The sequence below is a fragment of the Hippoglossus stenolepis genome, chromosome 3 (genome assembly GCF_022539355.2).
Source record: "Hippoglossus stenolepis isolate QCI-W04-F060 chromosome 3, HSTE1.2, whole genome shotgun sequence".
Taxonomy (NCBI): Eukaryota; Metazoa; Chordata; class Actinopteri; order Pleuronectiformes; family Pleuronectidae; genus Hippoglossus; species Hippoglossus stenolepis.
The window spans coordinates 8,027,715-8,048,545 of NC_061485.1; the positions used below are offsets into that span (position 1 = coordinate 8,027,715).

General features: G+C 44.8%; 2 protein-coding genes across 2 annotated transcripts; both read right to left on the reverse strand.

Annotated features, from left to right (window-relative positions):
* On the reverse strand, positions 1 to 6,624 carry LOC118102144 (potassium voltage-gated channel subfamily A member 2). Its single transcript, XM_035148166.2, has 2 exons — positions 6,389 to 6,624; positions 1 to 5,426 (listed from the first exon to the last, which is right to left on the reverse strand). The coding sequence occupies exon 2, from the start codon at positions 5,281 to 5,283 to the stop codon at positions 3,787 to 3,789; it is 1,497 nt and encodes a 498-aa protein (XP_035004057.1). The 5' UTR covers positions 5,284 to 5,426; positions 6,389 to 6,624; the 3' UTR covers positions 1 to 3,786.
* Positions 6,625 to 17,558: 10,934 nt separating this feature from the next.
* Positions 17,559 to 20,276, reverse strand: kcna3a (potassium voltage-gated channel, shaker-related subfamily, member 3a). The gene has a single exon (XM_035149640.2). It carries the CDS (start codon positions 20,082 to 20,084, stop codon positions 18,546 to 18,548), a length of 1,539 nt encoding a protein of 512 aa, XP_035005531.1. The 5' UTR covers positions 20,085 to 20,276; the 3' UTR covers positions 17,559 to 18,545.
* Between the last annotated feature and the right edge of the window lie 555 nt (positions 20,277 to 20,831).

The following is a 20,831-nucleotide window of genomic DNA, read 5'->3' on the forward strand; positions in this document are numbered from 1 at the left end:
GGGGTGGGGGTGGGGGGACGACAGAGGGTGGAGTGAGGTGAACAAACTGTACATGTGGTTGAGGGGATGCCACACTTTCAGGCTCTGGGGTCAAATGAACCAAAGAAAGAAAATGAACCATGTTATTTCCCAGACACACACATCGTACAGATTGCATATTGATCATCTTGTTTCCCCGTTTCAATGAGTGTTTTTCTTTTTTTCATGTCAGAGCCTTGTGTCAAAGAGCTGCCGTCGCGGTTCAAACGAAAACCTGAAAGTTCAGAAAGCTCGTGTTCACATTCGGCTAACGTACTGCGAGTGTTGGACGTACGGCAGCAGGATATTGCAAAGTGTTGCACTTCTGCTTCGAGGTTTTGTTTCAAAAAACTCTGGCAGCTCTCAGAATCAACACAGAAGATTAGTGCCAGATAAAACACACACACAAAAAAGTCTGTACTTAAACCTTCTTTCCTTAAAAAAAACAAAACAAATAATACCAGCTAGTAATCATTCTCTGCATAGATTTCTCAGTGTATTCACTGTTGGGCACCCTTCTCATTGGATTTTGCTGGTGGGTCCCTCAGCAGGTGAGAGGTGATATTTTTCGAGGCTGTGGTGCTCCCTAATAAAGCAACACAACACCATCTTTTTAAATTGACTTGGTTCAACATTGTACAGGTCAAATCTGCAGCTATAGAGATGTGGATGATCCCACTTGTCTTTGTGCTTTAAGCAGAAATTGTGTCTTCTGGTCAATGAGTTGCTACAGTGACTTTGGCTGAGGTACAGTGATGTGCCCGATTAAAAAAAACAACAACACAACAGATAAATGTTAACACGTGTCCGCAACATTTATCATGAATAACTGTTCAAATAAATTGAATGAAGACAATAAGATAAAAATGCATTTTCATGCATAGACGAATATTTTTGGTCAGACTATGAGTTTTTTTCCCCTACGCATACAGATATGCATAAATGCAGCTGTACAACCAAGACACAGACATTCAGTGGTTCTTTCTCCCTCACACAGACACACACACACAGCCACCCACGTCAAGTATGATCGATAACATCTTGGTTGGACTGGGTAGGTCCATAAAGATCCTTTCTACATTGAACATCCATGTTCTCCACACAGTCCCCTCCACCAGAAGGATTACAGGAATATTGCTAAACAAACTATTTCAATCAGATTTTACCTCGAGTTACTGATTTCCACATGTCAGTCCACCTTAATGCTTCTTTCCTTGATAACGCGACAAATATACAAACTAAATGCCTCCTAAAAAACAAGATCCTTTCAGGAAAACCACATTTGAACACAGAGTCGACTTCCGAAGCCTCACGTCAGGCAGGTCAACGAGGCGTCCTGAGCACACATTGGCAGCGATGGCGTAAAAAAAAACATGTCAGCTACTGCAGGTTAGAGGCTGAAGTGAGCAGAATGAGACCCTAAGAACAAAGATGTACATCCTGGCATGACGGGATTCATTCAGACAGCTGCTGCTACAGAAGTCCTCCTCATCCACCACCTTTCTGTGACACCCCCGCGGACAGATGGAGAAAGGCCGGACGCCCGGAGGATCCCTGTAGTTAAGCCAATATCTGCTACACTGCTGCTAATTATCACTTCCCATATTGATGTTACTGCCTTTGACTGTCACCGTGGCCGTGTGGAGCAAACGGTGGAAAGAAATCTCGGCTGGACACGGTCCTAGAGTCGGGAGCTAATTCACGTTTTGATGCCAACTTTTGAAGACAGATTGAGCTTCTGGCGTCAGAGGCTTCTCAGAGGAACGGCCAGACTCCATTTATATTCTGATGTGATGATACGGTGGTGAGCAGCGCCCTGCCTTTCAATGACTACTTCACAGAAGGCAGTTTGGAACTTTTTTAAAAAGCTGACCTCTAGTGTTTTTATCCGGTTGATGTCCGGTTTAGTGGATAATCCAACAGTACAGAAAAAAAAATGTTGGGATATTTTGAGTGTCTGAACAGGCTCTGAAACAGAAGAAGATAAAACAGTGCTCGGAACCAATACAAATTTAAATCATGGCAATGATCTGCGCATTGTGGAAAGGCTCTCATTTCCCTTTAAACATTGTTATTTGAAGTTTCTTTTAATTCTCTAATAAAAGTGTATGTGTTCTGTTTGTATACATATATTTTTATATATTCATATATATATATAGGAAATAAATATATCACTATCACTGTACTTTTTTCCGTCTCGGAGGCTTCTTCTTTCAGCTTAAACGCATGCTTCTAGGAATGTTTTTGAGGTCATGCAACACTAGAATAGCGTAAACCCAGATAAAAAGGCAGTTTAGGGGAAGCATTATTCTATACACGAGTCCAGAAAAGTTCCTATTTTGATCATGAGGACGTGATCGTGTGACAAACCTGTGAGAAAAAGACGCCGCTGCACGTTTACCACGACTAGGCTCGAAACTAGAGCGTGAGTTTAACGCCTGAAATCTCCGCTCAGCGGCAGCGAAAGTTGAACAGCAATGACGTCTACGTGGAATGTAAATATTGACGAGGCTTTCCGCATCCCATTACGCGGAGGATGTGGCCTCATGACGATTCCTTAAGAAATCCTCTAACATACAGCTTTAGGTTTTTTTCGGAAAAAAACAGCTACCGGCAGGCATACGTTTTAAACCGTGGATTTGTATAGAAGGCAGTGTACAGACAAATATACAGTCGTGTGATGAAGCAAGTGGCAGTCGAGAAACAAGTGGATGTTCTCGTTCAGATTAAAAAATGTCATGCAATTATCTACTCACTACGTTTACTACTAACAGCACCTACCTACCTAGCAGCTATTGGTTTAGTCACAGTTATCCTACGTATCTATATGAATAAGTGCTTTGTGTGTCAAACTGTGAAAAACTAACAAAAAAACAAAAACAAGAAGAGACATTCAAGCTGTCCTCAAAGCTCTGCAGTAAGACCAGTTTGGGTGAATGGAGGGGCAGGGGGAGCTTGCATTGTAATACATACAGTACATGTAAGACCAAAGCAGTGAAAAGTCAAGGCCATTCTCAGTCATTCATCAGATACTGATGTCTACTGGGAAAAAAAGGTGTCGAACCATAAGCGTAGCGCTGATGGCTGTCATTCATCCTTGAACATAACGTGGCGTACTTAACCACGAACCTCATCACAAGTCACCCACAGGCCAGATCAGCGCTGGAGTGAGATGGCTTTCTGCTCACACGTCCTCCTATCTCTAGAACGGTGGAGCAGAAGACAGTTTTTTTTTTGTTTCATTGGCTCCAGGAAGCAGCATATGTGTAGCGCGCGACTAGGGCTCTTCAGATATCGCAGGGCAGAGCAGTGTACCTTGGGAAATGAGGAAGCAGGGGACTGAAGCAGGCTGTGTGTTGTGCTGCTTTCTTTAAGCGATACTATATTTTTTATTTCTCCCTTTTTTCTTTTCTCTATGTGCACTACTGTTGGCTACTGTAGTGAGCAGGACATTTTTAATCGTGGTTTTTTTTTTTAACAGCCACACAGATGAAGTCAAATCCATGCAGAAATACAAAATTTGCGATTTTGCTCTCTTGGAGTTTTTGAGGGGCAAGTTGTAAGGAGTGAAGACAGGATGAGCGCAGGGTGAGCAAATGGTCTATGTCATATTAATCACTGTCTATCATAATCAGCATCATCATTAACATCCTGAATTCTATTGCCTTGATTTTTCCAGCACACCTGAGGTGGGAGGCCGAACACCAGTCCCATCCAGTTGCTCAGCTCCAAAGTTCCCGCTGTCACGCGGAGGAAAACAGCTGACGATTACACGTCTGTGAGCATTTTGGTGATGTTTACATAGTTTGTGTTGGCCAGGGTGCAGTTGGCTGTCTTGAGGTTCTCCTCCTGAAAGTCTTCGTTGCTGTTGTTCACAGCCTCCTGAATCTCCATATAGTCCGACTTGCTGATGGTGGAGCCGCTCCGGCTCTTCTTCAGCTCCTCCTCTGAATCGGTCTTGGGCACGTTGACCTGTAGGTACTGCGCCTGTTCTTCACCTTCAGTCTCACGATGATAGAAGTAGTTGAAGTTGGAGACGATGACAGGCACTGGCAAGGCAATGGTCAGCACGCCAGCGATGGCGCAGAGAGAGCCCACAATCTTTCCACCAATGGTAGTCGGGACCATGTCACCATAGCCGACAGTTGTCATGGACACCACAGCCCACCAAAACGCATCTGGGATGCTTTCGAACTGCGACTCGGGCTCATCCGCTTCAGCGAAGTAGACTGCACTGGAGAAAAGGATGACCCCGATGAAGAGGAAGAAGATGAGAAGGCCGAGCTCCCTCATGCTGGCTTTCAGGGTCTGACCTAAAATCTGAAGGCCCTTGGAGTGACGAGAGAGCTTGAAAATTCTGAAGACTCGTACTAAGCGGATGACCCTGAGAATGGCTAAAGACATGGCTTGCTGACCCGCTTGACCATCCTCTGGCGTGTCGGCTAGCTCTGTGCCAAGAGTGATGAAGTAAGGGATGATGGCAACAATGTCAATGATGTTCATTATATTACCAAAAAAGCCTGCCTTGCTGGGGCAGGCGAAGAAGCGCACCAGGAACTCAAAGGAGAACCATATAATGCAAAGAGTCTCCAGGATGAAGAAGGGGTCGGTGAAGTAGGTGTTAGTGTAGCTGATGATTGTGGTGTTTATCTCAGGTGAAAAGATATGCTCTTGAAACTTGTGCATTTCGCCCTCATCGTTGCGGAAAATGGGGAGGGTCTCCAAGCAGAAACTGACAATAGATATCAGGATGACCATGACAGAGATTATGGCAATAATCCTAGCAGGACCTGAGCTCTCTGGGTACTCGAACAGCAGCCACACCTGTCTCTGAAACTCGTTGTCAGGAAGGGGCCGCTCTTCCTCCTTGACGAAACCCTCATCTTCTCTGAAGATCTCGATGGCCTCGTCACCCAGCTCGTAGAAGCGGATTTCCTCTGAGAAAATATCGAGGGTGACGTTAACCGGCCTTCTTAGCCGGCCCCCTGATTGGTAATAATACAATATGGCGTCAAAGCTGGGCCTGTTCCTGTCGAAAAAGTACTCGTTCCTCAGCGGGTCAAAGTACCGCATCCTCTTTTTGGGGTCCCCCAGCAGAGTCTCTGGGAACTGGGAGAGGGTTTTGAGTTGCGTCTCAAAGCGCAGCCCTGAGATGTTGATGACCACCCTCTCACAACACTCATGGTCCGCCTCCGGGTCGTAGTCCTGCGGGTGCCCCGGGTGTGCAGCCGCCTCGTCAGAGGGGTCGCCTGTGGCAACAGTCATTCTGCAGGGGGAGGAGGCCTGCACTTTTCAGTGAGTCTGGGTCCCGCAGCCTGAAGAACTGCAGGCAGGGGCCAGGAGAGGGAGGGGGCTCAACACCGTACAGACCTGACGGCCACAGGATGTCACCTAGGGTCTGACTGCATCTAGGACAGACAGCGCAAAGACAGACAACAAGGTCAGTTACACCGGAGACATGATTCAGCACTCAGTTCTGCCGCCGCTCGGCCCATCAGGACTTTGCTTTAGCTTGAAGATAAAACAGTTAAAAATAGATGAAAATGAAGCCACGCTCTTCATCAAAGTCAGATTATTGCGAGAAGATAGTCGATACCAGAAGGAATCAGCTCTTGGAAACTTGAGGCAGACGATACTGCTCCTGACTCGGACAAATGAATATGCAAATAAGCAAATCTCCCTGCATATAAATGGCCCCGGTGCAGGTAGATTTGGAGGCCAACTGGCACATCAAACGTACAGACGCTCAAAAACGAGGGCACTGATCTTCAGCTGTGGCAGATATCCAATGAAATGAATGGAAACACCTTCATGCAGTGAAGCCATGCATAGATATATGGCAATGCAGCAGGCACCAAATTCATACAGACAGCATCCTGTCTAGAATATCACCGACAACCCACTGCAGCTTCTCCACAGACGTACAAGACACTTTTAACATTTACTGCAACGCCAGGCAAACACACATATACCTCCCGTTAACTGTCTCCGGCTTAGTTGGGGGGTTGGAGCATTTTGGTCTTGAAATGGTGCCTGTCTCTGAAATATTCAGAAACATCCATAAATAATTTATCCATAGAAGGGAAATAGGTTCCAGGAGAAAGAGCTGGTATCTCTGGTCTGCATCATCTCCCCCTCACAGAGTGGGAGCACAGTTTTTTTTACAAGAGAAAAAGCCTCATGATGAACCATAAATCAAACACTATATAAGTCTGGGTTTATTGGATATCGTCATGGAATAGAAAGAAGTGTAAATCACTGCAATAGCCTAAATGCCACGACAAAAAAAAAAAGAGAAGACATTTAATGGAAACTATAGAGATGAGATGATGGGTGAACAGAAGCTGCTTCATCCGTTTCTCATACATACCTGCTGACATCTTCTTCATATGTGGATGAGTTTCTGCTCCCGCTGGACTCGGGAAGGTGAAAAACCCGCTGCGACAACCAGGTCTTCTGACTTCATGCAGAGACGCGTTTTTAAAAGAGAATTAAGGGATTTTCCAATGTGGGAGAGTCGCGGATATTCACCTCATGTTGTCTGCAGCATCCTCGCCGTGTACACCGGGTACTGTATGTGCGGGTGTGTCCTCGCGTCCCCCTCCCCGACTCCTCTTCCTCCGGGCAGGCAGGCAGGCAAGGCAGCCGTGGGATGGCGATTGGCAAAAAAAAAAAAAAAAAAGGGAGGGTGGGAGGGAACCGATCGAGGAGCTGCTGGTGCTTCCCTTAACCAGCAAAGGTGCTGGGATCAGCAGAAAGATGCGCCTCCGCTGTTCCACTGTGTCAAGGCTGCAGAGCAGACAGCCGCAAAGGTAAAAACAGATCCTGATGCTGAGGTGCTCAACATCTGCAGGGGAGGGGACGGAACACCGCGAGGCGAGGGTGGGGAGGGGGCTCAGAAAAAAACCCAAAGACAATCTTATTATAGCAAAAATTAATAAATATACGATCCAAAAATGAAGGGTGCGTGCGTCACCGCGCCTGTTTACCAACACGCCAGAAAACAACACCTAGAGGTGGGTCCAGAGTGTGAGCTGCAGATACATGCGCTCACATGCAGAGTCAAGTGCGTCCCATACACACACACACACACACACGCACACACACACACACACACACACACACACACACACACACACACACACACACACACACACACACACACACACACACACTCACACGCGCACACACTGCATGGCGAGCATCTTCAGACACTGACTTGTAACGACATGGATGAAAGAATCGTGGCAGGGATGCGAGATCACACAATTGCACCGAGCCAGAGCCGCACACATGGACAAAGCGGGTGTTTTTTTTGTAATGGACCTGCAGCTCTGCAGGAGGTGGGGGGGTGTTTTTTTCTTGAGGTGAAAATAGGAGGTTTTTCTGACTGAGATGTTTCAGCAGTGGCCGCTGGGCTGCTGCTGGGTTAAAGCTGTAGTCAAACCTGCAGTCGGGCATTGCCGTGCATACCAAGAGACGAGCTGCTGATGGAGAAGGGCGAAAAAACGCGCTCTCCATCCGCACTGTGTAGTCAACCACTCCTCACCTCATCTGCAGTGTGGGCAATTTAAAGGGGCACAGCATCTCCTGCATTGTTCGGCAGCAATGCAACGCTGCTGCTCAGGTAAAACAACCCCACTCAGATAAACTGAGGGAAGTTCATCTTCTGTTTTAATTCAAAGCGACAAACTTAATAATAAAAGCTAACGAACTTTTTTGCTCCTTGAAAAACACATTTACAAGATGCTCCATACGAGTAATAATGACGAATTGCAGAAATACAATGGCAAACAATTAAAGGACGAGTTAGTTTTTTTTGTCATCTTCATCCGATCTGCCTCCATCAGGCCCGTCCTGGTGTGGGCTACATGTTGGGCCCCCCCCCCCATCTCTTTTAGCTCGGCTGTCAGAGTTTGCCTCCATGACCTTCCAGGTGGTGTCCATCTTAACTATGCTGCTCTGGTCCATTCTGAGGACTTGCCCAAGCCGTTGTATCTGTGCTCTCATCTCTAGCACCACCACACTGGTAGTTTTTAGAAGCAAGAAGATGGGGCATGTTTTCCCGAGGCATCTGTTTCGCGGAAGGTCACATTTTGCCACACACCAGCATTCCAAGCACCGCACACACAATACAATTACTGTGCCTTTATTAGACTGTGGCTTTAATTTGTGGAAAACATTTCAGCGTGCTCATTCAGGTGTAGCATGAACCCATCTGCATGTTTAAGATAAGACGTTTAGATTTCTCATTCAGGTGTCAAATCGTAATCGGACCTTCACTTTCTGCTGTGTAATTCTTGTACATTTGTACTTTTTGTGCAGAGCAGTTACGCGTGTAACCTTTCCTGCTGGCGAGCGCCATTAATAATAGATAGCAGGCGGACAAAAATAGAGTGAAACCTTCATCATTGTGCCTTGATTCACAGAATGGACGGGTGAAAGATATGATCAATAGTAAATCCTCTGCCCATTATCACCACTGACGTCGGGAATGGCCAGACGTGACCTCCAGAGGAGCCAAAGGTTAGCGGGAATCCCTCGGTCGTTGAGAGGAAGGAGGTGAATGTGGAGTATCAGAGGGTGGAGGGCTGAGAGTAGGATGATTTGTGTGAGACTCGGTTTTGCCAAGGTTACTCCTGGCAGAGCCTTGACCATCGTGTCTCCCGCCGTCATCCCTTCTGTCCGTCTGCCTGCCTGCTGCCACACATGCGGATACCTCTCACTATCTCCTAATGGCTATCCCAGGTTCATCATGACAGCACAGCTATTATTTATGAGCAGGGGGCCCCTCTACAAAGACCGTTAATGCAGCCTCTAAAGCTCAGTTCACTTAGTATTAGCTCACTGGCTTTAATTAAGAGTGACGGGACGTGCCACTGTAAACGCTGTTTACGTTTTAATCATTTTGGGGACGTGAGGGTAGTTGAGAAAGTTGGCGGACGACGGTGTCAATGGTGGATTTGTGTCCAAGAGGTATTGATTTCAGGACTCGTCTCCTCGTCTCCATCCGATGTTGTCTTGGCGCGGATACAGGAAGCAGAGAAAAACAACTTACTGACTGATGGGTCATTTCTTCGACTGGAGTTTAAATGTTTTCCTGCTGATGTTTTATATTTAGCTTGTTTTTTTTTGTGTGTAATAAAGAGGAAGTTCTTTAGTTAATCAAGTTAAACAAAAAGTAACTTGTCTGAATTAGAGTTTCCCTTGTGAACAATCTTCCTTGTTTTACAGCAGTTAGAATACATATTATTTAATTACAATATTCAATAGAAATATATTCAATACTTATGCGGAAATATTAACATGATTTCTATAAAAATCTTTTTTAAATTAAACTAAAGACGCTTCACATATCATTTGTTGGATAAAATCTAAATACAAGTTGCTATGTCATAATTTTGTTGTAAAGATCTAAAAATGGCAAATGTATGAAGATAATTGATCTAGTTTTTTCTGGATAATTGATAAGTAAGAGATAATGGTATGAAAGGATGTAAAAGAATTGAACCTGAACCAAACTGGGGACGTTACAGTTAAATGTTTGTGTCTTAACCACTTGCTCAAAAGCAAGCGTCACACTTTTTAAACATTTGACCACAAGAAGAAGCCGACAGGTAAACAAGACGCAAAATCTGAGCTTACATTTGGTGCCAGCTCTCATTTGAAATACTTATGTTCTATATTGAGTCTTCATTACAACTGGGTAAAGTTGAGCCCTGAGGTCTTAGACCCGAGAGGGGCCAGAAAATCCCCAATTCCTTAACTGGATTAACTGTAAATTCCCATAATTGAAGACCAACATCAAATATAGCTTGTGCTCAATTTACTTATTAGCCATGCCTTACAGAGGGACACTGTCAAAATAAGAGCTTTATTACTGTTATTACCACAATCTAACACAAATCACACAAATAGGAGTATAACAAATTTCACTTTCATTTTCAGTTAAATCAGGAACTATCTGATAAGAGAATAAGTAAACAAGTCTATGAATCTGTCCAGATATTTCATTCCAACTTTCAGTCCTTGACAGATTCATGAAGCATTTTAAAAACCATGTTTCATTTGGTACCACAAATATTTCATAATGTGAGATGCGATCAATCTGCCTTTATATTTTCGGACCAGATGAAGACCCTGAGAGGTCAGAACCACTCAGGACTTTAAACCATTAGGGCAGACTATATATCTCAATGTACATTTTCTCCTTGATCAGCTTAAAAGTGCCCGAAGAACATTGTCTCTTATGGACCAAAATAGTCCCAGTTCAGGGGACTATTTGTACTTGGTAAGTACTCACAACTAGCTGTGCCCAAAGCACCGACGGGACACGTATGTTTATCGAGTGTCACTGCTGGTTAGTCCCTGGAGTGCAGTGTTCTCTTCATGGAGGTTTATTGTAGCTCCTTGCTCCAACATACTGCAATGCAGCAGCCAAAGGTTTCCTGAACATACAAACACACACACACACACACACACACACACACACACACACACACACACACACACACACACACACACACACACACACACACACACACACACACACACACACCCAGAGTGAAAAAAGATTCACACAAAAAGTGTCCAAATCCCAACGTGATTCAACTTCAGGACCCAGCTCCATTAATCACCAGCTCAATATGACTTAATAGTCAACATGATGCGGTAAGATGGAGGAAATGAACTCTGATTGTGATGTTCACTCTTGAATCTGCTGCTGAATTAACAGAGATTTTCTATAAATCCCACAACCTTGCTGCTAAACACTTGTTTTTCCAATGCATCTTCACTGAGACTCAGTTTATTTAACCCTGTGGGAGATGAGTCATTCCAGCATCAGTGCTCAGGAGACTGAGGTGCCCTGCAGAAGAGGCCAAGATACACACAAGTACGGAAGCGGGCAGACAGTGGAGGCAATAAATAAAAAAAAGATTGGATTAGTTACACAAATATAAAGCCTGTGTCCTTCTCTGTGTTCCCTGGAGCTACCTGTACATCTGAGGCTGTGGTCACAAGTTTCCAGCTCACTGTTTGATAAAGGCTGCAAATGAAAAAGTCAGAGTTCCAACCCGATTCAACTTTAAGACCCCGCTCTGCTTATTACAAGCTCAATATAACAGTGAGCATGATGCAATGACATGGAAAAGACGAGTTCTGCATATCGTGTTCATTTCAGGACGTCCTGCTGCATTACACACACTGATTTTCAGATTTTAGACATGATGGAGAAGTAAAAGGAGACGAGGAAGAGACGGGACAGGGCGGAGAGAACATTGTGCAAAGAGGAAGGAGAAGAGAAGGGGGAGGGAGGAGAGAACATTTTGCAAAGAGAGAGAGAGAGGAGAAGGAGAAGAGATGGGGGGAGGGAGGAGAGAGCTTGTCAGATTGAGGCCCAGCAGGACGAGGGCAGATGCTGGAAAAGAGCCAGATACCAGGAGAGACACAAGGACACTGGTCCACTGCGGTATACTGCCGAGCTGCGGCTCGCTGTGACTGATGCCCTCACAGTCTGCACACGCTCCCACTGCACAAGCTTATTATCTGAACTGGTACAACACTTTACCTGGAGACATTTTCCATATGATTACAGTTTACTGCATCAACACAAGCTGCCGTTCCGGAAGAGAAAAGTGACAGCGTGCCACATTTGTCTGACATGAACATATGTCTACTTTACTGCACGGCTCTTTGTCATGTGCAGCGACAGCAGCAGCATGAAAAAAATCGTGGCTGCACTCAGTTCAGTGAGCTCTCCTGATGCTGAGGAGAAGGACCGTGAGTCAGGGAGTGAGTGAGCGAGTCTGTGTCACGGTTGCAGGGATATCCTTATACTGCGATATGCAATGAGTCACATTGTGCACACTGTGTACAGTGAGTGCAGTGAAATCCAAGTCAAGGTAAGTGCCGGCTGCAGGAACATTGAGTAATATTAAACCAAGGTCATGGCAGAAATACCATCCCTTTGGTATGAGGGTGAAAGAATACAAATAAAACCAATGAGCTTTTTTTTCAGTCACGGCACGGCTCTGAGCTGGGTGGTGGTTTACTGACATTGCACACAGCGGTGACTCCACCCCTGAATATTTAAGTTTTGCTCCACCTTTTCTCGTCGGAATACACTTGAAATAATTTGGAATGAAAAGCACGAGCGATAAACACAGTCTGCTTCACATTGTGTGAGAATGAATGGTGCTGCTGTGCTTGTTTGCTGCAGCACATTTTGAGACTTGTGGCATTTACAGTGACAGCTGCAGAGACAGCTGTGCTGATGCAACGCTCCGCTACTTTTCTATTTGTCAGTGACTGGAGGAACCAAGATATTTCAGCCTCCTTGTGCAGCTGGTTCATTCTGCTGCTGCTGCTGGACGTGGAGGCACAGGACACCTGAGGGACGAGCCGGGGTTACGGTTTCCAGAGTTACAAAGCCCCGACAGGACAAGACATCCTAACCTCTAATAATATCGGTACTGTAATTCAAGGCTGAGATATAGAGACTCCTGGAAAGTGCCTGAAAGCACCGGAGCATAGGAGGAAAATTGTCCGAGGTCAGCACTGCTACTGTAGTTGGGCGAATCTTTTGCTCATCCTCATTCGGTTGCTACGGCGACCGTTTCTGGGGGCAGGAGTGGGAGGACGCTGTGCAGTGACATCACGCCTACAGTGTCTCTGGTGCCGTGGAGATATTTTTGGGTAAAGTTACAGCATGATGACAAAGCACTTTTCGTTCCCCCGCAGTCAGCTGCATCAGTTAAAGATGAATTAAGTGTAAGATATGTGGATTATCATTTTCCTGGTGACACGGTTCCACACCTGGGACGTGTCCTCCTGCGTATGGCACAGCTGCCTATAGGAAGCTGGTTACACAGCCGGCTTTAGTAAGTCTGCCCCCTGGGGAGAGGGTATATGGGGTCTCTTTCACAAGCTCCGTGGGCTTCTCTTTTTCTCACTGAAAGCCCCTGATCACTGAGTCTTGATGCAGAAAAGTGAACTTTATGAATAGCCCCCAGAGTGCTATTACACGTCTTCCAAAGAGCAGATGGATGAATGGCACCCAGAGAAATAATGGCAATATGTCTCATGGGTTTCTATTTTTAGGCAGCGCTGAGTTACAGTTTTAGGGCAAACACTGTACCACATAAAAATATCATCGGAACAGGAAGAAAAATGTGCAGCCGCTGCCTTCCCTTCCTCCCAACACTGACGTGTCATGAACGAGGTTTGGTAAAGTTCAGGGATGACAGGCGGCACCTCTCCTGGCACACGCTCCCCATGTTGGCATCCATGGCGAACGGCTGCCAGGCATCATCCCTCTGACGACGACAAGGAGACGTGACGAGAGGGGAGGCCCGGGGTCTCCTCCACCGCCCACCACGACTGAGCTCAGTCCTGGACGAGCGTCCTCCCGTCTGCTTTGGAGCGGCAGCGTCAGAGAGGACCAGCTGTGGGAGCTGACTGGTGCTTTTCTGCATGTGTGTGCGACTTTGTGTGTCATGTGAGCTCACGTTTGTGAGTGTTTCCCCTCTGACGTGGTGCAGTGTGTGCACGGGTTCTCTCCACTACTTCCTGTTTCATAATGACCAGGATCCCCTCAGCAGGGTGAAGTCAGGCGTCCCAACTGTGACCGTCCCTCAGCTGTTTCTATAGTGCCATGTTGGGGTAATGCTGTTATGTAACATTTTAAAATGTTCAATCCTTGTTTGAATTCAATACTGAAGTTTCTCTACACTCCACAATCGTTTTGACCTTATACTTAAGAATATAAACGTGTCTTTTTCTACAAAACTCACTTTTCAGTGAACAAAAGTATCACTTTATATTTCTTCACAAACAGCTTCACTAACAGTTGCTTATTTACTCATCCAGAGCAACATGAGCATTCACTTGGATTTGGATTTCTGGCAACATGCTGAATTTAAGTCCAATATTTTTGTCCTTTTAACCGTTTTCCTCTCCAAAAACTCCTCTGGGGAAAAACATGGCTCTATCGTCACTTAATGCTTCCCTACTTTCACCAACTAACTTTTGTCCTCCTGCAATTTGATGCAGGGTAGGAAGTGAACAGTTGGTTTCTAAGAGCTGAAATAACATGATTACTAAGAGCAGAGTCTGTGGCTGGGAAACAGGAAGCAGAAAGATGCTAAGACATTGTGGAGCTGAGGGAAACTGCACAGTCAGATGATAATAACATGATTTGATGTCCTGTTCTACGCAACATAAAGAAAAGGAAAGAAAATTGTTTATTAAAATAATGTGAATGAGTATTTTCCCAATTTTGACATTACAAGGACAAAATTCGGAATAAATATAATTTTTTTGTTAGTTTATCTTCTTCTAATAAGCTTCTTAAAACCCTGAAGCGTAAACACAGAAGTGACTGATACGTTCTTGTACTCATTTAAAGAAAAGCAACATCTGGGACAGAAGAAGGACACAAGGCTGATCCTCCCTTCTCCACAAACCAGAACAAGACGGGCTGAACTGCAGGTGTCTCTCTCTTACCAGCGCTGCCCTCAACCTCTGCAGGACTTGATTAACGGCTGCATTGTCCCCTGGGTACAAATAGAGGGAGGAAGGACTTTAATTCCAGTAGAGGAGACAGATGGTAAAGGAGCCGCTCAGCAGTTCTCGGGGCGCAGCACCTGGAGCTGTGGGACACGTGGTGTCTGGCCTAGAGGGGGGGGGATTGAGGTTTTTGTAGCTCTGCATGTTAGAAACTAAAGACTCAGCAAAGGGTTAAAATCTGCGAATCTCGTGGTAAAAACTGCTTCACTTGCAAATGATCATGCCATTTATGATGTTAAGTCATCTCGACCTGTCTGTTCTTCAGTTGTCGCATTTACTTTCCTAAAATAGTCAAATTGGTCGAGTGTTTGGCACCTGGGTTTTAATTTAATTCGACGTTTAAAAACTTTGTCAAAGCAGCCAAGAGAAAAATATCTCATCTAAAAATATTTACTAGCAAACTTTACACTATGAATGCAAGTTCTACAGTTTTTATATATTATAAGACCCATTCTGCATGTATTTTGGCATTTTGCATTCATCAACTATTACCTTTATTACCTTCAAGTAACCTTGATCATGCTTTTTTTGGCTGGTTCAAAGTTATGCAAAGTGTAAGTAAAGAAGAGGGTTGTGTTTTCTTTTCCTTTCGCTCTCTCTGACTCACAAACTGTAATTCCCTTTGTCTCAAGGGAAACATAGAAATTATGGGTCAGAAAAAAAGCCTCTGGCTGGAACATTAAGGAAACTTCCCGACCTGGTTGACAAAACACAGGCAGCCACGTGGGCCATGTAGGACAAAAACATTATTCCTTCATCACTGGCATGTAAAACATAATAATATTACAACAACGGCCATTATAATTCTTCAGTATGCACTTTTTGGAATTTTCTCTGAACTAAATAAAACCCAATACATAAGTAAGTAATGAAGCTGTAACCCCTGCATATATAAATATTTAGCAAACACTCGTCAGATGCAATCAAATACAACGGCCATAAATTATACTTTTATGACGCGTACGATATTCCGTTTTTGGTGACACTGTAATGGAGGCATAAATTAAATGTGTCTGTTTTGCAATAAAGTCCTAGTTAGTGGTGTAATGGCACTGGAATACATCACATGTAGAGGTGTTTCTACTATTCTGCCCCCTCGTGTAAGCGAGTGGGAAAGACACCCAAACGAATTAGAAACACCTCACAACATATGAGGTTGTCCAGTCCTTTAATTATGCCTTAAAAAAATATTAATATATCACTGAATCTACACAGTTAGGATAAGAAGAATGCAAATTACTTTGTTAAGGTTGAAATTATGGCAGAGCTGTTAATTGGATTACATTAAATCATATAGTTGTACCTATTAAAGTTGCTTAATGTTGGCCAGAAATCGAAAGTGTGTTTGTGGTCAGTACCACAGAGAGCTTTCACTCCCTGTTGACCTCTTATAAACAAACTATTCTAAATCTCCAAAAAGAGAAATCAAAATTGACTCAAATAGAAATTAAACACATTGATTTAACAACCTTCAGAGATTAAACAACCTGCCTTCTGGCAAATTTCTGACATAAGCAATTCTCATTCATCTTCTTTTAACTGTACACAACATTTATGTCCTGCTGTTTATAAGCAGTATACACACATTTAGTAAATGGCCACTATAGTTTAGGTGGATGCACTATGAGTTTTTAATATTCTACAGTTTGTCAACAGTTATAACTTATTTAATGTTTTTTCATTCATAATCAGTTATGTAGCAGCATTGGGGCCCACGGGGGGAGTTATAGCTGTTGACAAATACATGAAATAAACATGTTTATCTATTTATGTTCAAATAAATTATAGTGTTTTTATTGCTATTCATTTTAGAAGAATAAGAAGGAATTAAATATCAATGTAACTCAACATTTGACTCCTGTCCAACAGTAATAACTCAGGTGATCCACTAGAGGTCAGCACTGAGCTATTTTTAGAGATGAAACCTCTGTGTGGGTTTAACAACAACAACAACAACAACACAGTTCAGCATGAAATCAAGAATAATTAAACCTATTGATAAGCAGCTTTACATAAAGACTTTCTACCCTTGAATTGTTTTTATTGGTTTCTAAGTCTTAATTATAGGCTAAATTTAAAAATAAATAATGTTGAGACAGCCCCTAATTGCTACAAAAAGTAAATTAATGAGGTATTGAAGTATTGGCAGGTCTAGTAGTAGATTAAACAATCATCTACATTTAATTAATTAACGTTATTAAACAATTTTAAACAGAAAAGGCCTGGTTCTCGTGTCCAGGCCGGTCCACTGTGAACGCTGCTGCTTTTCTCTGCAAACAGAATATCTTTGGGTTTTTAAGCTGCAAGTCAAACAAAACCCAAACATCCAAAGATACCAAATTGTATTCTGGGAAAAAAATAACCAGCCATTTGTTACAATTCTGTGAAAATATATTTTTAGAATTTGAGAATAATTACTATTTTGCCATTTGCTGCAGCTGCGGCTCAGATGGAGTTCGGAGAAGCTCTCATACATATTCATGTTGCGAAACACGGGACAACACGCAGCCCAGTAATTAATTTCAGCGGCCTCCTTTGAGTTTCACATGTTTGTTTGTTTGTTTGTTTGTGTCACTTTGTGCTACAAAGAACACAAGCGAGCGTGTGCCTGGGGGCGGGGATGAAAGGTAGCTGACGTCAGACCTAGTTGGCATGCCAACTCAGAGAATGGAGCTCACGTCTGAAAATCAGAGGCCGCCAAGGTGGTGAAAGGAAACAAAAGGTGAGGCTGCACTGATACAAGAGCTTTTTTTTATGATATTCATATTGATATGTATCAAACAACACACTGCCTGAAGCTGAGTTAGCTTCACCTGTCAAAGGACCAAGAGTATTGGTACTGACCCCTCCACACGTATGAAAACTGATAAAGTCTGCACATGTTGGAAAATATTTTAAAAAGTCATACATCCACAGCTGCCACGTGAAGGACAAACAGGTGATAGGGGAGGAGGTAATGAACAACAGCAGGAAAGTCTCCCGACAAAATGCCATGGCAACGTTAGAGGGGGGGGTTACCCAGGAAACCACCGTCGTCATGGAGACTGCATCACAAGGGGGGCGGGACGATGATCCACAGTGTTTGCATCCTGTCACCACGTGACCTCACACACACACACACACACACACACACACACACACACACACACACACACACACACACACACACACACACACACACACACACACGGTTATTCACAACGTTTGTTGTTCCCTGAATTTTACACTGACATGAGGCTGATAATGACATTCTGAGTCGGTACCAGATAACTTAACTCGTTTTATTTAATATAAGCTATATGGGCAGTTCTGAGTTAAAAACCACAACTTTTACGTAAAGCTTGACGTGTTATTGGTGATACGCGTTTCCATCTACACCACCGTGCGGTTTGTTACCTGAATAATGATCTGCACAAGACTCAGACTCCAACATGTCGACAGGTTATGATATTAAATATAACCTAAACAGGCTTTTTGGCTATGTAAATTGCCATATAGTCTATTCTTTCACATTATACTGGACAATGAAACTTTTTCTTTCCACGAAGCACAAGACGTAGTTTTTGGACTCATGGGTGAGATGCAGTAATAGTGTAGTGATGGTCTACACGTGTATCCCAGTCATAAACACAGATATGTTGGCATCTTCACTGGAGAAATATCAGTTTTAACAAGCAGCTAAACATGTTCATTAAATATGTTTTTAATTGGACCCAAATTAATACGTTTTACAGTGCAGATGACTTTTGAATACTTCTCAATCTCTTAGAAATACTAAAGACACGCGGATATACACTGGAGATATTATTTCTCACGTGTGTAAATTTAAAGATAAACGACAAGATGCTTGTTAAAAGGGACATTGGCAACGTGCATCCACAGATATCGACAGACACATTACGACTGGCTATGTTAAAAAAATAAAATCAGTATTTATAGATTTCCCCTTCGTGCCTCATTTACACGTCCGTGAAGATCTTTTTGATGTTCACGCAGTTCTGCTTGTTCTCGGTGCTGAGGTTGGGCTGTTTGATGCCCTCCTCTATCACCATGTACTCGGACTTGCTGAGGGACGAGGAGCTGCACGACCTCCTCAGCTCCTCCACGGGGAGGTGCTCGCAGCTGACAGTGTTGTATTGTGGCATCTCCTCTCCGTCCGTCTCCCGGTGGTAAAAGTAGTTGAAGTTGGACACAATCACGGGCACGGGTAAGGCAATGGTCAGCACGCCCGCTATTGCGCACAGAGACCCCACTATCTTCCCACCGATGGTCACCGGATGCATGTCCCCGTATCCCACCGTGGTCATGGTGACCACTGCCCACCAGAACGCGTCCGGGATGCTGGTGAAGCTGGACGAGGGGTCGTCCGCTTCTGCGAAGTAAACCGCGCTGGAGAAGAGGATAACTCCGATGAAAAGGAAAAAGATCAACAAGCCGAGCTCCCTCATGCTGGCTTTGAGAGTCTGACCCAGAATCTGAAGTCCCTTGGAGTGTCGGGACAGCTTGAAGATGCGAAAGACCCGCACCAGTCGGATGACCCTCAGGATGGCGAGGGACATCGCCTGCTGGCCGCTGTTGGTTTGCTGCTCGGCCAGCTCCGTCCCCAGGGTGATAAAGTAGGGGATTATGGCGACGATGTCAATGATGTTCATGATGTTTTTGGAGAAGGTAGCTTTGCTGGGACAGGAGAAGAATCTCACCAGCAACTCGAAGGAGAACCAGATGATGCACAGGGTCTCTATCACAAAGAAGGGGTCTGTGAACGGGCTTGGCACGTAGGGTGCTGTGCCATTGACCGTGGGTGCCACTGTGGCTCGGTCCTTCTCATCCCGAAATTCCGGGAGAGTCTCCATGCAGAAGATGACGATAGAAATCAGAATAACGAGCACTGAGACGATGGCGATCCCTCTGGCCGGCCCCGAGCTTTCAGGATACTCAAACAAAAGCCAAACCTGCTTTTGGAATTCATTTTTGGGCAAAATGCGCTCGTCTTCTTTTATAAACCCTTCATCCTCCCTGAATTTATCCATGGTCTCCTCCCCCAGCTGATAAAACCTGATCTCCTCGGAGAAAATATCAATGGGGACGTTGACAGGTCTCCGTATGCGCCCCCCTGACTGGTAGAAGTACAGGATGGCATCAAAGCTGGGTCTGTTCCTGTCGAAGAAGTACTCATTCCTCAGTGGGTCAAAGTAGCGCATCCTCTTCCTCGGGTCCCCCAGCAGCGTGTCTGGGAACTGGTTGAAAGTTTTAAGTTGCGTCTCGAAGCGTAAACCCGAGATGTTGACCACCACCCTCTCGCAGCATCCCTGGCGGCCGCGCTCGTATCGATCCACGGTCAGGTGAGGCACCGGGTGCACGGCTGACTCCTCCAGCATGTTCTCCACCGTCATGACGCCCTTCTCCACTGAGGCATAACCCCGGCTGTCGGACGCACTGTGGCCCCTGATCCCGGCAGACGAGGGCGACTGGATCCCGCCAGAGGTCCGCTCATCCATACAGGTGGTTCTCGGTGTGGGGGGGCAGAGGGCGCCACGCCTCTCTCAGCCAAAGCATGCAGCCCTGGAGAGCCGAGGCAGACGCCACTTAACATCTCTTGTAACCATCACCTCTCTGCATCTGTGCGTAACCGCACACTGAGGCGCTGCGCTCTCCTCTGCCTTTTTCTCTCCTCCACCCAAACACGTCGACACCCGCCCACGGCGCGCATATGTCTGACATACGTCCACCAGCCGTCCAATCGGAACTTAACTTGGCACTTAATGGCGAGCACGCACCTCCATTCAAGTGTGATGGCACAACAAAAACAACAACAACAACAAGAATCACCTGTTTGATCCAAGTCACATTATTTCCCACTGTGGAGCTCGTGCTCATTCACCCCTGCATTGGGAATGAAAACAGATAAGAACTGTTGCCTTTTGTCAATAATCACAAACCAACAAACGTCAGCAATAAAAGCCCACGTATCAATATCATCTCTTCATTCCAAGCATGGCAATGTTTACATCCAACACTTTTTTCTAGTCACTCCTTCTTCCTCTTCCCCAGAGAAATCCAGCTCGTTAACATGTTTTATTTGATCGCTTGTTATGTTGGTGTTAATATATTCACTGCCCAGAATGAAGCTGAATATCTAATCGCTCGCTCTTTTTTTTTATTGTGCGTCTTATTTCTTGTTGAAGGGGTTATTGCTCTCCGTGGTGCTGAAAACAAGCGCGCACCACGGTTTGTGAATCAGTGCG

Coding starts and splice junctions, on each gene's coding strand:
- kcna3a (XM_035149640.2), bottom strand. CDS start 20,084: ATGGATGAGCGGACCTCTGGCGGGATCCAGTCGCCCTCGTCTGCCGGG.
- LOC118102144 (XM_035148166.2), bottom strand. CDS start 5,283: ATGACTGTTGCCACAGGCGACCCCTCTGACGAGGCGGCTGCACACCCG.